This window comes from Camelus ferus, chromosome X (genome assembly GCF_009834535.1).
Source record: "Camelus ferus isolate YT-003-E chromosome X, BCGSAC_Cfer_1.0, whole genome shotgun sequence".
Classification (NCBI taxonomy): Eukaryota; Metazoa; Chordata; class Mammalia; order Artiodactyla; family Camelidae; genus Camelus; species Camelus ferus.
Genome location: NC_045732.1, coordinates 62,862,688 through 62,881,609, shown reverse-complemented (window position 1 = coordinate 62,881,609; position 18,922 = coordinate 62,862,688). Strand labels below are relative to the sequence as shown.

General features: G+C 34.9%; 1 protein-coding gene across 1 annotated transcript in view; it reads right to left on the bottom strand.

The window, feature by feature from the left end:
* Positions 1-18,922, bottom strand: part of DIAPH2 (diaphanous related formin 2) — a 780,329-nt gene that overhangs the window by 415,784 nt on the left and 345,623 nt on the right. The window contains exon 20 of the mRNA XM_032474690.1: positions 7,501-7,602. Within this exon, the coding sequence (XP_032330581.1) occupies positions 7,501-7,602 (102 nt within the window). The remainder of the gene's footprint in view (positions 1-7,500; positions 7,603-18,922) is intronic.

The window sequence follows — 18,922 nt, the reverse complement described above, 5'->3', positions numbered from 1 at the left end:
TACTAACAGGATTTGCTGCAATCATAAGTGTGAATTTTTATGATCAGACCAGGGTACACTGACAGACAGCAGCTGAATCTCCATTAGAGGATTTGGGTGGGTGAGGGATGTTTTGGATAACTAAGCTTAGAAATAAGAGGAAGCACTGAGCAACATCCCTAGCCACAGATACAATTATTAAAAGGCTCATGTCTCATAAAGGCACTTGAGTGCACTTAAGAGATATAAGTAGATATAACAAAAACTCAGCTGAAATGTATGTTTGTTTTTACTTGTGGTCCCTCACAGCATTTTAGTTGACTGGCATCCTTTATTTTATAATTCATTCTTGAAGTGCTGTTGGGTGCTGACCACGGTGTTGTACTATGTAGGGGATTTATTTGTGTTACAAGATACTTGTCTATCAAATCACATCAAGCAGCTATTATTTCTTTAGCTGGTCTGCACTATATTTGAAAAAACAAAAAAAGTACGCTGACAGCTTTAGTGAGAGTAGCTACAAGTCGGTTATTTCCCCAAAGAGTTAGACACAGTTTTGTTTATATAATTTGAATTTTCTACACTTCACTACTTCCGCAGCTGGTGAATATTGATGGACTGCCAAACTACCATAAGAATCCAGAGAGAAAGAAAAAGGGGCCCAAGTGTAACAGTCATGTGTGAAGGACGAGGAGGTGGCCACATGCCACTCCTGCAGTCACGTGTCATCCACCTTTAAGGATTTCTAGTATCTTTCTTTTTGCACCGCAAAGAAACACATTTTAACTGCCATCACATGTGAGCATAATTGATCCTCTAGTCTCTTCAAAACATGTTAAAAATTCACTAGAATTAAGAGATATATTTTTTACAAATACACCATTTTCTATAAGGTGTCTTCCCCCAATAACTAAACACTATTAGGACACAATGTACATTGAATATACAGAATAATTTTGTATCAGTGACTATATAATAAAGGTGATGATAATGAAGTGACCATAAAGAAGGCTGGATTCAAGTTAGACAGCAGGCAGAACTGCCTATAAAAGTTGTGAGATCCAGGCTCAATGACTGAGCAAAATTCCACCTGGGAAATATGGGAGTAAAGCAGTGACATCTGTGATTCTCTCTTAAATAATTATTTTCTTCTCCTCTTTTAGGTCTCTCCAGCTCATTGCTGTAGTTTCTGCAGTACACCTAGTACCTGGACTGGACAAAATCATCAATACAGGTGCACCCGCTATGTGGAGCAAATGTTTGTATGTTAGATGTGGGGAGAGAGAACAGCAGCCAGAGTTAATCTGCAAAATGAGGCTTGGGAAAAACAGTGTTGAAAACTGACTCCATCCCAGAAAAACAATGATGTGCTGATAGAGACTATTTTCCACAAAGCTAGTGATATGTGGAAATTATGCATCAATAAACATTTACTCATCTTCGGTCTGGAACAGAACATGGTAACAATGTCTGCCCCAAGAGACGCTGTAAACTCAGAAGACTCACACTAAGAATTGGAGCAAGAATTTAAAAATATCCTTCGGAAAACAAATGTCTAAGGCCAAGAACAGCCATTACAGCATCTGCGGTGCTATCCTGTTGCAGTAGGGATTACTGATACACGGAGAGGGAAAAGGGGTTAATTTTTTATTTTTTTAATTTAATGAAAAGCAATCAATAGCAAAATTGATTGACATCCATAGACTTAATCTGAATATTCAGTTTTCAGGTGGCTTTATTTTACTTCATTTTATTGCAAAACCTGATGGAAATAAGCAATCTTGTCACAAAGTGGATTTTATGAGAAGTTAATGAAATGAACAAGAATACGAATCCATGGATTGGAGAACGAGTCGTGGTGAGTTTACTTGATCTCACAATTATTAAACTAGCTTTGTTTCAGATAAAATGAATGCACATCTAGAAGTAAGAGCTAGCATTCATATTTACAGAAGGCATGCAAATAGAAACAATCAAGGCATTACATATCAAAACACTGAGCACTTTGAATGAAAGCAGATAAAGAAAAATGCAATTTTCCCAATGAATATGCAAACCTGAATAATGATTTAATATTAATGGAACAGAAGAGCTACAATTTTCCTTCCAAACTAATTGCCTTTGATAATATGTAGGAGAAAAAAAAAAAGCTTTTAAGAATTTCCTTTTCACCTGGTTAAGCTATCTTGAATAGAGCTCATAAGCTCTTAGGGGGCTTTAAAAAAAGTAAAAAGCACACTGACTTTATAGTTGTACTTCCAACTATGGGCATAAATCTACCCCTCCCGCCTTCATATATTTATGTAGAGAAAGAAAAAATTAAATGTGCTGTCAGCAATATCATATAATCTTTGCTTTTCATTATAAATGTTTTTTATGCACAAGGCTATCTCAACATCTTTGTCATAGATTATAGCTTTAGAATGTCTTTAATTGAAAAATATGGGTAATTTTGAAGTCAGAAAAACAAAGTACCGATTACTAAGAGAACTAATTATTGCCTTCTTTTTCTCAGAAGATGTGTTAGTTTAATAGATACACACAGTATGGGTCTCCATCCTCAGTGCAAGACAAGTGGGAATTTCCATAGCTCTGAGGTTTGAGAGCAGCTGAGCTGCAAACACACCCGGAAGAGTCTAAAAGCTCCTGCTGGGGGTTCTGACTGGCAGAGCTTTCAAAGATCTGGGCTTTTTTTCCAGTAAAGGTACAGCACATAATTACAACAATGTACCAAATTCAATTCTGTGGGAGGCAGGTTGGAGGACAAGTGAGTGGGAAGCTCTGCAGCCAATCAACCCCCCTAAAGAAAAGGATTATTGATCATAGAAGGTGTGGAATTAGCATACCCCTCTTCCCAGGAGGTCTGCCTCTAGACAGAGGAAAGGTCCCTGGGGTTTTTTTTTATTTGTTTCTTTTTTCTTTTCTCACTTGCTCTGGCGCTCTCTCTCTCTCACTTTTTTTTTTTTTTTTTTTTTTTGGTTTCTTTTCTATTACATGTGAATATAAGCAAACCCAATGATGTGGCTGCTTAAAAAAAAAAAAAAAATCAAAAAGTTTAGAGAAAGCTCAGCAGCCCAGTCACTGTCTCAGGCAAAGTTTACTTCTTTCAAAAAGTCAAAGGTCAGATATTTCCCCAGTTTGGCCAATTTTATTGTTTTTTGTTTGATGATGGTTTTAATGAATCATGCAGGAGTAATCTCACTTCTGGCATATGTCTGTCTCTAATGGATGAGGTTTTTGTTTTTTATCATTTAGGAAGTTGTATGATAATGGAAACTCTACAGGACATTGGCAAGGGTGAAGGGAATAAAATTAGCAGAGTGTTTATGGTTACAGAAGGCAAGGAAAGAAAAGATTTCAATAAGGAAACTAAATTCTGCAATGTTACCAAATGTCATATGGAAACACAATTACGACTGAACAGAGCCCACTTGATTTTGCATTCAAGCTAATACTTTCAACAAACATTTGTTAAGTACATATCATGTGAATGAAATCAACATGATACATACATTGAAAGAAGTTGCAATCTAGCAAGGGTTATATAGCAGGGGTTATTCAATAAATAATGTTGCAATTAAAAATGGTCATTTTCAGAAAGGGAAAGAAAAAAGGTGCTCTGAGAGAGTTTGATAAAGAGACAATTTTGATTGATAGGTGAGTGAAGGCATCACGGGGAGAATGAAATTTAAGCTGAGACTCAAAGAATAAGCAGGAGGGAGGCAGACATGAAGAGGTTGTAAGAGGGAGCAGCTGGTATAATGGTTCAGAGGCAGGAAAAAGCACAGTAAATTCAAAAAACAACACACTGATGCTTTAAGCAGATAAATAATGATGAAACACAAATGTACTCTAGAAATGTCACATCGAAGGCTGTGCCGAGACTGATTTGGAAAAGGGCAAAAGTGTAAGTGGAGAAAACAGGCTAAAAGTATATTGTAATAGTTAAAAGGAAAGATGATGCTGGCTTGGGCTAAAGTGGTGATGGCACAGAAAAAGAGAAGTGAGTAGATCTGATGTATATTTTAGATGCAATTAGGACGTAATTAATGATCTCTCCTAGATCAGTTTCAATGAATTATTTAAGGCAGAATTCTGATCATTGTTGAATAGTAACTAGATGTAAGGAAGTAGAGAGCAAAAGAAGACTGATCTTTGAAAAAAAAAAAACTGGTGGTAGGTAATGGAGAGAGGGCAGTAACTCTCGTGGACTTCTCAGGGCCAGTGAAGGATTTTTATTCATCCATTTATCCAGCTATCCATTCATGCATTTTTAGGTAGTGAATGACTTAAGATTTTTTTTCTGAAGAGATGGGCATGGTGGAGACTAACAAACTGAAGAGGCAATAGAATAACAGAACTAATGTAGGCAGCGGATACCAGCAGATCATGATGCCCTAAACATAGGTAAGTCAATTAGCATGAAGTAGAGTGTCTCTCTCTCACACACACACACACACACACGCACACACACACACGCACACACACACATCCGTACGCACACGCACACACCAGTTCAGTACAGTGGTTAAAAATCACTATCCAAGAAATTAGACTGCCTGCGTTTGAATTCTGCACCTACTACTTATTATGTAAGCTTGGACAAGGTCCCTAGCCTTCCTTAGCCTCAGTTTCTTCACCTATAACACGAAGCTTATCATGAGGAACACATGAGATGGTGCCTGTAAAAACTCTTGGCATAGCATCGGGACACAGTGACACCACAATACGTTTTTGTTTCTATCACTAATAATGACAACAATATTATTAGTCATAATAAATAAGGCATCCCTTTTTCAGAGGTCTGACAGAGAGTAAGTTAATAAAAGATACAGGTAGAGATAACTTTGTAGGTAGAAAGATATTGGAGTTTCTGAAGCCTACAAAAGCCTACGTGCTTTTGTTTTTCTCTGTTGAGTAAGCCATTAGGTTGTCTGTAGCAAGTGAAAAGAATGGGGAGGGGGAGGGGAGGGATAAAAGATGTCAGGAGAGTAGGTAAGATATGGTATAGCCGCTATGGAAAAACAAAAGACCACTGAGTAGGAACAAGTAAAATTACTGCTGACATGGCAATGAGAGTCCCGCTGAGGTAAAAGCTAAAATGTCATAAAGACACCAATTCACTCAGTTCACCAAAGAGAACATGGAGCTATAAAGCTGGAGAGTTAGGGGCAGAATGAGAATGCTAAGGAATGCTCGGGTTTTTCGTTTGTTTTTTGTTTTGTTTTCTGCAAACTCTGGGAGACAGTGAAGGTTTTAACATAGAAATCATATGATGAATATAGATTTTAAGAAGACTACACTCATAGGTATGATGGAGGAAGAAAGCAGAAGCAAGACAACTAGTTTGGAGCCTCTCTTATTAGAGGAGATGATTCTATACATTTCCAAAGTTGTCCTAAGTGTAGGCTGTTAATACATTTTGAAGGTTAAAAAATATTTAGGTGTTTCTACACAGAAGTGAATTTAATTTCAGCATAGATCTAGAGAAATATATTTTAACATAATTTTTATTTTCAGAGACCTAATTATGCTATTATTAACCACAGATTCATACTTGGGCTTAATAATTGTCTATAATTCAATTCAATAAACACCTACTGTCTATTATATACAAGATATACATGCTTACATACATGCTTAAAAGACTAACTCATATCATTATGTCAAGAATCTTTTTGCTAGATATGAGATTATCTAAACTTTATGTGGCAAATCCTGATTGATACTGCTTTAGGTAAATTTACATAGTACAAACTGCTTTGCAATGTCCTTGACGTTTTCCCTAGAGTCACAGAGCTAAGGATGGGGAGAGTAAATAAGAGGACCAGGTGACTTCATGTACACAGCCTCAGAATTATTTATGGTTATGTGCATAAACAAGAAATCTCTTCCATTTTCTATTTTGCTTTGAGTTCAGAAGGTATATTGCTTTTTATGTCCCCAAACTTCATTTCCTCAGTGTGGTACCGAGGATATTCCTCCTGAAGGACTTGCTTGGCAAACTAATACATTTTCCAAGATAAACTGCATTCAGAAAAACAAATGGCTTCAGAGAAATTGTGTAGTGTACCTACTGTAAAACTCATAACCATCATGACACAGCTGAGTTCTCAGGTGGTATACAGCCTTGCTTCAATTATAAGATGAATTTGAGCAGCTTAAGTTTCAAGTGTGGACTCTGGTCTAGAAAATTTTATTATTGATTATTGTGTTAAAATGCTGCTACTTAATAAATAATATCTAGGCAGTTTAGTTGATTAATTTGCCTAATTCAAAAATGAGAGAACTCTCTTCCTCAGGTAACTTTATGTGCTCTATCTTACCCCGAATATACATTCCTGATTTGCTTTTCAAGGACTTGACAGAATGCTCCTACATCAGTATATGCAGTGCCGTATCTGAGAATCAATAAACTGTAAGTATGGGCAAGGAGTTATTGCACATGTTTAAAAGGAACATTCTCTGTTCCCTCTATCACATTTTGACTTTAAACAGGATTTTTAAGTTGCAAAGTACCAAATCAGATCAATTCAAATACATTACCATTAGAAAGGCTATAAAACATTTTGGATGAAGCAGACAGTGTTTGACTATTAGGTCCGATGGTAACTTTTAAAAAGTCTTAGTACGCAGATAGAAAATGGTCAGGGAGCCAGTAATAGAACTGTTTATCCACATGCTGAACAAACTTGTATTGAAAACCTAGGTCAAAATAGCTTTTTCTCCAAGAAATTAAATATATCATCATGCCTTCTTTCCCACCATTTTTCTTGGGGGGCCAATTATTTGAATACCAGGTTTAGGGAATGCTTAAAATATATATATATACATATATATATATACACACACACAGACACATATACATATATATAAAACAATATTCTTTAACACATAATTTATACCTAGTCATCTTTTGTACCCCTTAAAATGAAGAGGAGATAAGGAAACATAATTCATTCTAACAATTATTTAACCATGCTAAAGCCAGATGCATATTTATGTAATTTTCTTTCCAGCTCAAACAGTGTATTTAAAGCTTTCAATCAATTAATGGCACTCTATGGGAAATCCGCAAATTCTTGTGCTTTTTCTGATATAATATATAAACATAGAAAAGAATCTCTGAAACACTGCTAATTATCTAGTAGCCATCCTTATTCTTAGCCTAAAACTTTTTCAGGGCCAAATTCTAACATCAAGATCCAAGTAGAAGAAAAAGTAGTCAATAGAATAACATGTATTATTTTTCATATATTAATATTAATATGAGCACTGATACAGAGGAAGGCCCACAAGGTGTCTTGAGGTATATTGCAAGGTAAATCTTAATTTTTTTATAATTCATTATAAATAATAAATAAGGATTTTTTTCTGACACAGCCAATATTATATTAAATTATGTAATTCTACAGTAGGAAAAAAAAATCATCAATTGAAATGTCTCTTTTTTTTTTCCCATTGTTTCTCTTAAGTGTTACCTCCAAGCTGAGTTTGTGGGCCCTTAGGCTAGATACATACCACAACCCCAAATTGTTCAGGCTCACAAAGGTCATCATATTCATTCTTCAGCTGTGCTAATTCACTGAGTACCTTCTGCTCAGGAAGATGTTTTATAAGGTTCTAAAAAGAAATAAAAGCATAAAAATTTAGCATTTCATTATTAGGATTATTAAACATGCATTAGCAACTCAAAAAGTGATTAACTAGGATAGCGGATAAATTTCTGACTGTAGTTGTTATAGCACCAGTTTATCCTCTTTCTCCTCCAAAACTTAGCAAAAAACAAACTACAATTTATGTGAATAAATATATAAATATGTTTAGTTTCTATGCACTCCAGTACATAAATGTTAAATTAAAAAAAAATGACAACAAATAACATTCCAAAACTGACTAACTTTCTGGGCTTTAAACACATAGTATAATTTTTTAGTTTTATTTCCTATCATGATAATTAGTCAATTTATATAAAAAATAGAAAATACTAGGTAGAATTAACTCATGTACAATAATAATAATAATAATAATAATAATAATAATAATAATAATAATAATAATAATAATAATAATATCAAATCTACCCTTTATAATTGGCAAAATTTGGAATCATCTTCAATCTTATAAACCACACCAAGCCTTAAAAAGAATCTCCATTTATAATATCTGTATTCAAATACAGTAATACATTCCTACTTTAATGGAGAACCAAGCAAAAGTGATGAAGTCTTTATTATTGTCAAATTAAATAGACTTTAAATCACAAGAGGGTAACAAGAGACAAGGATATTATATATAAAAAGTTTCAATTTATCAAGATATAATTATTATAAACACATGCCCATCTAAGAACAGAGCTCCAAAATATATGAAGTAAAAACTGACAGAATCGAAGGAGGAAATAGACAGTTCTACAATAACAGTTGGACTATTCAATAACCAACTTTCAATAATGGACAGAACAAGTAGACAGAATAATAACAAGGAAATGGAGAATAATACTATAAACTAATTAGACCGAACAGATATATACAAAACACTCCACCCAACAACAGCAGAATATACATTCTTCGCAAGTGCACATGGAACATTCTCAAAGATGAAGCACATGTAAGGCCACAAAACAAGGCCTAATAAATTTTAACAGATTGAAATCATACAAAGTATCTTTTGTGATCATTATGGAATATAACTAAAAAGAAATAACAGAAGGAAAAGTGGAAAATCCACACAAGTATAAAGAAATACACAACATACTCTTAAACAGCCAGTGGGTCATAGAAGAAATCACAAAGGAAATTAGAAAATACCTTGAGATGAAAGAAAATGAAAACACAAAATGCCAACACTTATGGAATTCAGCAAAAGTAGTGCTAAGAAGAAAAATTACAGCAACAAACACGCTAAAAAAGAAGAAAGATCTCAAATCAATAACCTAACTGTATACCTTAAAGAATGAGAAGAGCAAACTAAAGCAAAGCTAGCAGCAGGAAGGAAATAATAAAGATTAAAGCAGAGATTAAAAAATAGAGAACTGAAAACCAATAGAGAAAAATCAATAAAACTAAAAGCTGATTTCAAAATTGACAAATCCTTAGCTAGATCAACTAAGAAAAAAAGAGAGAAAATTCTAATAACTAAAAATCAGAAATAAAAGCTGGGACATTACTACTGATTTTATAGAAATAAAAAGGATTACAAAAGGATACTACAAATAACTGTATACTAACAAATCCTAACCTAGAAGAAATGGACAAATTCCTAGAAACACATGTGAACGAAAAATACTGCAAACCATATCAGTAAACAGAGAATGCTGAAGCCATCAAGTCATCAGCGGCTGCCGCTGTCCCCCAGTGAAGACAAGCCTGCAGCCCAGCCTCTGCAGCCACTCACAATGGTGCACCCTGAGGGGACTCAGAATAAGAAAGGACAGGATACTGGTCCTAGATAGCTAGGTGCCTGTCAAAGGAATGAATTCAATGAGCCCAAATGCTTGATCCCTCCCGTACATAGAAAAGCACTAAATTCTTTAACTTGAGATGCCTGGTATATTTTAGCTAACAAGTAATCTTTTATTGTTCCAACTACCTGGTCTTTGTTATAAAGCTCCTATATATCCTAGCTCCTACCCTACCTCTTCGGAGCAGTCCCTCAGAGCGATCTGAGAGGCTGTCATCCTGGCTGGAGTCCTCCCGCCAAATAAAACATTAACTCTCAACTTTTAGGCTGTGCATTTATTTCAGTTGACACACACAAACTACCAAAACTGATTCAAAAAATGTTTTTGAAAATTGGAGACCGACAAGTAAGTAGATTGAACCAGTTATCAAAAAACTCCAAAGAGCCCAGGGCCTGATGAATTCACTGGTGAATTACACACAATATTTAAAGAAGATTTAACATCAATCCTTTTCAAATTCCCCCACCAAGAAAAATTAGAGGAGAAAACACTTCCTAACTTAACACTATGAAGCCATCACTCATTACCTTACTCATTACCCTTTGACTTAAAACTACAGGCCAATATCCCTTAATGAATAGATTGAAAATTTCTGGAAAAAAAAAAAAACTAAGAAAACCACACATATGCACTAGTAAACTGAATTCAGCAACATATTAAAAGGATTATATGCCATAACTAAGTGGGATTTATCCCTGGAATGCAGGGGTGATTCAATATATAAGAACCATTCAATGTAATACACCACATTAACAGAATAAAGGGGGGGGGAAAAACCACATGATCATTTCAACTAATGCATAAAAAGCATTTGACTAAATCCAACACATGTTTGTGAGAAAAAAATACTCTTTAAATCAGGAATAAAAGGAAGCTTTCTCAATTAAAAGTCATATATGAAAAAGTCACAGTTAACATCAAACTCAAGGTGAAAGACTGAAAGCATATCTGCTAAGAACAGGAACAAGGCAAGGATGCCTGTTTTCACCACTACTATCCATCATAGTCCTGAAAGTTCTAATCAGAGCAATTAGGCAAGAAAAAGAAGTAAAAGGCATCCAAAATGGAAAAGAAGAAAAAAATAATGTCTCTGTTTGCCAAAAACATGAAAGAATCCACCAAAAAACTGTTAGAGCTAATAAACGAATTCAACAAAGTTTCAGGATACATAATGAACACACAAAAATCAGTTCTATTTTTATGCACTAGCAATGAACAGTCTGAAAGGAAGTTAAGAAAACAATTCTGTTTACAATGGAATTTTTTAAAGCACCCATAATGAGATACCATTTCATACCCACTAGAATGGGTAGCATCCAAAAAATAGGAAATAACGAGTGTTGGTGAGGATGTGGAAAAATACAAAGCCTCATGCATTGCTGGTTGGAATGTAAAATGACAGAGGCACTGTGGAAAACAGTTTGATGACATCTTAGAAATTAAACATGGAATTACTGTATGACCCCACAATTCCACTCCTAGGTATGTACCAAAAAGAACTGAAACAGTGTCTCAGACACCTGTACGCAAATGTTCATAGCATCATTATTCAGTAGCCAGAAGGCAGAACAACCTACTTGTCCATCAACAGATGCATTGATAAAATGTGGTATATACATACAACAGAATATTATTTGGCTGAAAAAGGAAGTTTTGATACATGCTAAAACATGGATGAACCTTGAGACTATTTTGCTTAGTGAAATAAGATAGACACAAAAGGACAAATATAGTATGAACCCACTTATGTGGTATCCAGAATTGACAAATTCTTAGAGACAGTAGAATAGAGGTTAGCAGGCGCTAGTGGGGCAGAGGGGAATGGGGAGTTACTGCTTAACAGGTATGGTGTTTCTGTTTGGGATGATGAAAAAGTTCTGGAAATAGTGGTGATGATCAAACATCAGTGTAAATATACTTAATGCAACTTAAACTGTACACTTAAAAATGGGTAGAACGGTACATATTATGTCATAGATTTTTCCACATCAAAAAAAAAAAACACCATAAATCGACACAACATTGTAAACTGACTATACTTCAATATATATATATATATAAAAAGAGTAGGCAACACCTTATAAGTCCCATGGAAAACAACCGTATCTTGGTCTACTATGAGACTTCTTTGGTTCTCTCCATTTACCTTTCCTCTCACTTAATTTTGCATTTCCATTAAGCTCTACACCTGCAATGGCACTCATTCTGTAAGTGATGAGACCAAAGATTTAAAGTATCATGTCCTTTGACTTAAAAGAAATATCAATATTGCTATACCAACATATACATATAATCAAATCAAGTTAAGAACAGCTACTATTTTGCTTCATTAATATCATTTTCTCTTATAAAAACATAAGTAAACACCAAGGTATTATGTCTATTTTTCTAGAATATTTTGATGTATATAAAGTAATTGGGTTTTTTAAAGCTTTTTCTCTGTTAATGGGACTTCTTGTGAAGTATGTTATTAAGAAAAACAAAGGGTCAGACTGGTAACTTGTATAACTTTCACTACAGGGAAACTCAATTAGAATGATTAAGAACATTATTAAAATTATTAAAAATATCAATTCTGCGTATTTCAAACGCTCCATCTCAATTTTAAGTTTTAACTGTGAAAACAAGCGTTAGAGAGTAAATCAAGCCTAAAATAGAATTTTAGCTCAGAATGTAAAATTTGTCGTTATTTTGCTTCTGTTTCCTCTATAGGCAACCTGTTAACTCATCTTTACAATGCAGGCTCCGCAGTAGGTGACATCTCTTTTCTCTCTCTGTTCAACTCTCTGAAATATTTAACACGTTCAGTGGGCTTAGATGTATTCTGATTCTGGATAGCATTTTATGACTGAGTTACAAGCTTATATAGCTGCAGTGCTTAGTAGGTTCTGTTTGCGAATAAGGTTTAGAATAAACCTCTCAGTGTGTGACAGGTGCAGACTCCTATTACAGTACTTATTGCTTAACGAGCACACTCTAGAACCCAATGTTGCAAGTGGCCATCATAGCCACCACTTAAAGATACCTGATTTTTTTTTTACATACATACTTAACTTCATAGACAAAAATGTAGTAGAAGATTGGGCATTAATCATGTTTTCATGCACATAGATTCCCAAATAGCCAGGAGAGAGACATAACAATACTCATTTGCATCCACTCTGTCACCTACTCTTCAAAAGCATGTCAAGAGAGAAAAAAGACAAATCTTCAAGGCACAGTTTGAGACTAATGTGGACACTCCTTGGAATCATCTGGAAGTCTGTCTGTAACGCCTCCTGGGAGAGAAATGTCCCACCTAATGGAAGGGAAGCATGTATCACGCAATCAGGATGGACCCAGTCAGAAAGCCTAGCTTTTGGAAAGCATCAGAGTGATTCTGAGTGCACTGTATTTGTTTCTTGGATGCGTCTCTAGGCCTGGCCTACCCACCCGTCACACAGTCATATGTTTGAGTGCTGTGGCAAGGGAGCTGTGGGATGAACACAGCTTTGGTATCTCTCAAATCAAGTACGTTAAATAAGGAGAGAAGGGAAGAAACCTATGTTTCTGTACTTGGCCATAGAACACCCCACCACCTTGGCATCAAGTGGGCTTCAGTATCCATCAGCGGTGCTCCATGGGAAACTCCTCCTCTCCCCCCACATACAGTCATCCCTAGGAAAGGGTCCCAAACAGGAAGTGAGAAAGTCACCCACAGCCACTACACAGAAGCTGCCAAAATTAGCTCTTGAGATGTATAAAATAGTCCCTGAGAGCCCCAGAAACATCTAATGTAGGTGATTTAGAAAAGAGTTAGGGTCTTGCAATGCCAGCTAGAAGCAAGAGGAAGAAAAATATAAGTGAAACTGATATTGACTAGGCTAGTGGTTAAAAGTCCCATTGCTCAAGGACGCTGTATGTAGAAAATTTTAAATAGCTTTTGACTTAAGCTGCCGTACTGATATGACTGCTACTTACATTCTCTAAATAAATTGCAAAGATGAGTTCAGACACCCTCTACACTGTAAGGGGGGGTGCTCATAATAGCAGAGGCTAGAAGTTATAAATTATTAAATACAACTTAGATTCTGACAAACCATGAGTTAATAGGCAAATATCCTATGAAGTTTCGATTCTTCACCCCACCCCACCCCCACTGTTCCTGCTTACTACTGAGCATCTTTTTTCAAATATTGTAAGATTTGTGTTTAAAAGATCAATTCTGGGTCAGTATGAAAGCCTCATCCCAGAAAATGTCAATGAGCTGAAGTTCACAGAGAAAACAACAAAGGGGAAAGCAGTAACTCTGTCCCCAAATAAGTAGATTTTTCTTCATCTTCTACACATCACAAATTCTCTTTCTGATGACTGTCACAGTTATCTGAAGGGATTTCTCCTAACAGATCATAGGCTTTTAACCACTTTTTACATTTCTGCAATTACTCTATAATACTTCCAAAACTTTACTTCCTTTAAATGTTAATTGCACACTTAAAGGTTAGTTAAGTGAAGGTATTGAACCATAATGCCCTTTCCTTTTTGCCAAAACATAACCTTTCGTTTTTGTCTTCTATCTCATTAAGTCATTTGAATAGTAGGAAAGCTAAGTTAGGTGAGTTCGGTTCACTGTGATTAAGTCTATAGTTCCCCAGGTAAATGGATTGGGGCCAATATTTCTTTACAAAAATTTATTATCTATTTCTTTTAAAAATATATTATTACAGCTGATATATAAATCCATATTTACTTTTATATATATATATACATACATATATATATACACACACACACAGGATTTTATTTTTATATATAGGAGATAGATAGATAGATAGATAGATAGATAGATAGATAGATAGATAGATAGATATCTCAATATATCAGTATTATTTTAACTTATGGTGTCAATTTTTTTTAAATCCAGGTAAGAAACATTTCCCCCAAAGTCTTGTATAAATCTCTGTGATCTTAATACAACCCCCCTTCCCCTAATTTTGCCTGCTCAAAAAACTCAATCCCCTAACTATTATAATCTATTATATGTTTTCCAACACTTTCTGATGGCATATGCCTTAAATTGTGTATGTGTGTATTTAATCTTTTTAAATCACATTCATGTGTTCTTGTTCTTTGAATTAAAGGGCACACACTTTGATAGCAGGCCTGGTTCTAGACTTATTTTGTGTTTCACCCATCCGTTCAGCTAATATATACTGGCTGCCAACTATGTGACTGCCATCATGTTAACCATTAAAGATTCTGCCCTCATGAAGAGTACAGGTTCAGAAAGGCTGTGTATACTCCTGCTTGCACAGTGGAACCAAAAATCAACATTTGACTGAAGGTAATTTGTGCTGCATTTGCTCCAAAATACATTTCTTGCCAGGTGGTCATGCTACAATTCTCTCCTTTTGGTTTGGAATTCCTAACATTTCTGTAACTCCTAAAATGGACCCTAAGAGTCCACTAAGATATGTTAAAACGCTGATAAAATGGCCTAAAGCTTTCAAAGGGAGCTTTTCTAGCCCTCTTCATGCAGCCACTCCTTTTAAAAAATGTTAGTTGATTAAAGGACATACAAGCATTGAGAACCTGATGAGAAAATTGGTGACCTGGGAGTGTAACAATTCTATCTTACAAAAAGGCAGCCTTTTCCAGGGGTCCTACCTATTTAATCTTCAACTTGGCCCAGGAACTTCTCAGTATCACTTCAGCACTAATAACATCCAATGAACAGCTCCAGCCCTCACCACTCTTGACCATCTCCAAGTTCCATGTTTCTAATTGACAGTCCATCCTACCTAGATGTCTCATCACTAACTCAGACAGCACAAATCTAAAGGAGACTTCATCATGACTTTGATCCCTCATCCCTACTTCTTATAAGCTTCTCCTAAAGGCCCCATTCTGCCAACAGAACTGGCATCCTCTCCAACTTCTAAGCTTTCTAATGGGCACTTGTCACTCAGTCACAAGTTCTGATGATTCTTTCTGTCAAAGATCACTTTTGGGTTCAACCCTTCTTTTACATTCTACAGCCAAAAATCTGGGCCAGAGAAATCACTTGTATCTAAACTTTCCTAATTTAAATTCAGTTAAATTCCTCAAAGTGTTCTAGCTTTGTATTAGACTAGCGGAGATATATTTACAATGTCTATAATTATAAAAGGAAAAATTGTGACTACTTTGTACATAAAAATTTCAACTCCCACTAATGTCATGACCCATTTGCAGAAGAAATGTATTGCTTTCTAAAATAATTTATATGATTTACAATTAATCTGAAAAGTATTCATTCCTTTGATGCTAATAATCTTTTATTTTGTTTATGTCCCACTTTATATTCAAAAATAAAACTAGGAAATCACATTAAACATAAAAAGTGAGTTTAAGGATTAAAAAAATATACAGAACATACAGAATGAATGACTCACTATGAATACTGAATAGCATATGAGGTGGGTATGGCCCTGTCTAAATGCAATATATTCCTCCTAAGTATAATACAACTGGTATCCATGTTATTAATATTCCTTTACAAATTACGTAGCTTTCATGTATTTTAAATTAACATATTTCAAATTAAACATAAAATATCTTCTCATTATAAGGGGACAAACTGATATTCTCAGATATATAATAGAAGAGGTTCGTATTAGCTAAAATAGGTGACAGGTGTACAAAAAACAAAATCCTATTTTGCCACACTCTGCTTTCATTACATATCACCTTATCATGGCCATGACAAACAGGCACAAACAAATGCAAGGATGCATTACTATAAAATACAATATATAAATGTTTCCAAAGCTGAATCCTACCCCAAGAGTCAAGACATCTATCTAGGATAACCGCAGAGTCTGAAGGGTGCTACTATCTACAGTATACAGTATACAGGGGTGTATACTAATGCCTTAGCCAATCATTTCACTTTAAGAAGTCAGTGTTTCTCCTCCATGATTTTTGTCTGGGCATATGAAACGATGCAAATCTACACAGAGTATGAAAACCAGCACACTAACAGAATGTCCATGTAGTCAAATGAAACGTGCCACATCAGAATGCCACCTATGCAAATCCAAAGGTAGAAACACTTCACCGTCTAGGAAGACAATCCACACACAAACACGAGGTTGCTTCTACTTCCAAGATCATCATAGTACCAGTATATCATTGCAATTAGTACAAAAGAGTGGTAATAGGAACATTTATGACTGGCGATTGGTAAGTATTTACTTCCCTGTTTTTATAAGTGTATGTGTAAGTATAAGTATTCCATATAAGTACTGGTCATAGATGTCTGCATCCAAAACAAATGTAGTATACAGTCATGCCTTAAAGAAACAGAAAGTCAGTGTGAAGCATCTCTAATACCCTGAACATTTTTTGACACATCAAGTTATCCATGTCAAGCTGACAACATGTTTTCTAACTAAGCAGTAACAACATTTGGCATCTGTGGAACTTAAAACACAAGGATCCAAACATGGAGGCAGATTAGCATTATCTAATATATTTCTCCTGACTTCCCACTAAAAGAGTCATCAAGATACTTTAGAAAAGACTTCTGTTGCTAGCTGATTAGTTACCCTAGTCAACTGGGTAGTCACGTTGACTAGGGACTGTCAATTTACAGAACACATAAAATTCTTTAAAAATACCTTTAGATGAAAAGCTAAGCTGTCAAGAAATTAAGGAATATTCCCCTCCCCTCAAGGAAAGAAAACTAAAGGAAAGCATTAATCCAGAGACAACCAAATACTGAAGGCCAAGACCGCCCTAGGAACATCCACCAATCTCCACTGGTCTAAACTTTTTGGTTTTAATGGGCCTCAAACATAGGATGGTACACAAAGCATAGACTTTTAACAAGATATGGGCAAGTTCAGTTCCTTATGTAAATCTAAAACCCCAAGAGATAACATCCCCAGTGAAGGACTTACTTTGAAGAAAAAAAAAAAACAACAACAAAAACAAAGCCCACCCACAGAGAAAAATAATATGAAATCTTGTCTGTTTTGTCTTTACTCTGGGTTTAGGCGTAAGGGATTTCTCCCCTGTATACTTCTAACCACAAGACAGCCCCCATGCAGATTTTTTGGTCAGAAATTAAAATACCTAGTGGCCAAAAAAAAAAATGCTGAGAATTTAGACTTCAAGTGGTTACTCTTTAATAGTGTTCTCATATAACCAGCAGTAATTCACGCAAATTTCCAAGAAGAAAAGTACCTTGAAACTTCGTTTTCAAAATATTTCCACAGATAAAGATTCAGCAATCATTAGTTCACAACAAAAACACAGATTATACAGAAAGAGGCAAACAAACATTAGTAAGAGTCAGAAAAAACAAACAGAATTAGACCTATTAAGATGTAAGACATAATATTCAATAAACAAAGAATCCCTGGATAGAAGAGATATAATAAGTGACATTAGAAACTCTTTGGATAGGTAAAACAGAAGATTAGGTACAGATCACAAAAGAATCAGTAAACTAGAAGATAAGCCTTAGAAAAATATGCTGGAGTACAGTACATAAAGACAAAATACAAAAGAGATGTTAAGCAAACAAACAAACAAACAAACTAAAACACAGTGAGAATGTTTAAAACATGCTCAAATGAGGGGAGGGTAATAGCTCAGTGGTAGAGTGCACACTTAGCATGCACAAGGTCCTGGGTTCAATCCCCAGTATCTCTATTAAAAAAATAAATAAGTAAAAAATAATAAATGAAATATGCTCAAATGGAGTTACAGAAAGCAAGAATAGAGAACATGGGAGAGGGATAATATTCCACATGAAAATGGAATAATTTTCCAGAATTGATGGAACAGAACAATCTTTAAATTCAGGAAGACCAATGAATCAAGATAAACAGGATGAATAAAAGAAATTCACACAAGGACGCATTCAGTAAAACTACAGAACAACAAAGACAAAAAGAAGATCAAAAAATAGAATAGATAGGTCAGCTCCAGGGAATGTTAATTTCGACTACAGCTTGCTTAACAACAATTGAAGTCAGAATATGGTGAAATAATTTGTTCATACTGCTGAGAAAAAAATGATTTGCAAGCTAGAATTATATACCCATTGAACATATATATCTTTTAATATAAGGTGAAATAAGTACATTATCAAACAAATAAAAATAGTGTTTACTGTGTCCAGAATCTCACTAAAGTTACTTTAAAAAGATGTATTTCGGTAAGAAGTAAAGTGATCTTAGAAAGAAGTCCTGTCACATAAGAAGGAAGGTATTCATGTAAGTGAAATACATGAGTAAATACAAGAAAACATCCACGGAACAGCCAAAATAATGTCTAATGTGTTAATTTTTTTTAAAAATTCAAAATATGGAACAAGAGATAAATTAGGAGGGTGTCAAAAATGTTTTTAAGTCATGAAAAAGGATTTAAATAGTACTTAAATGCCATGTTCACAGACAGGAAGAATTAAATATCATACAGATCTCAATGTACCCAACTGTATCCAGAGAG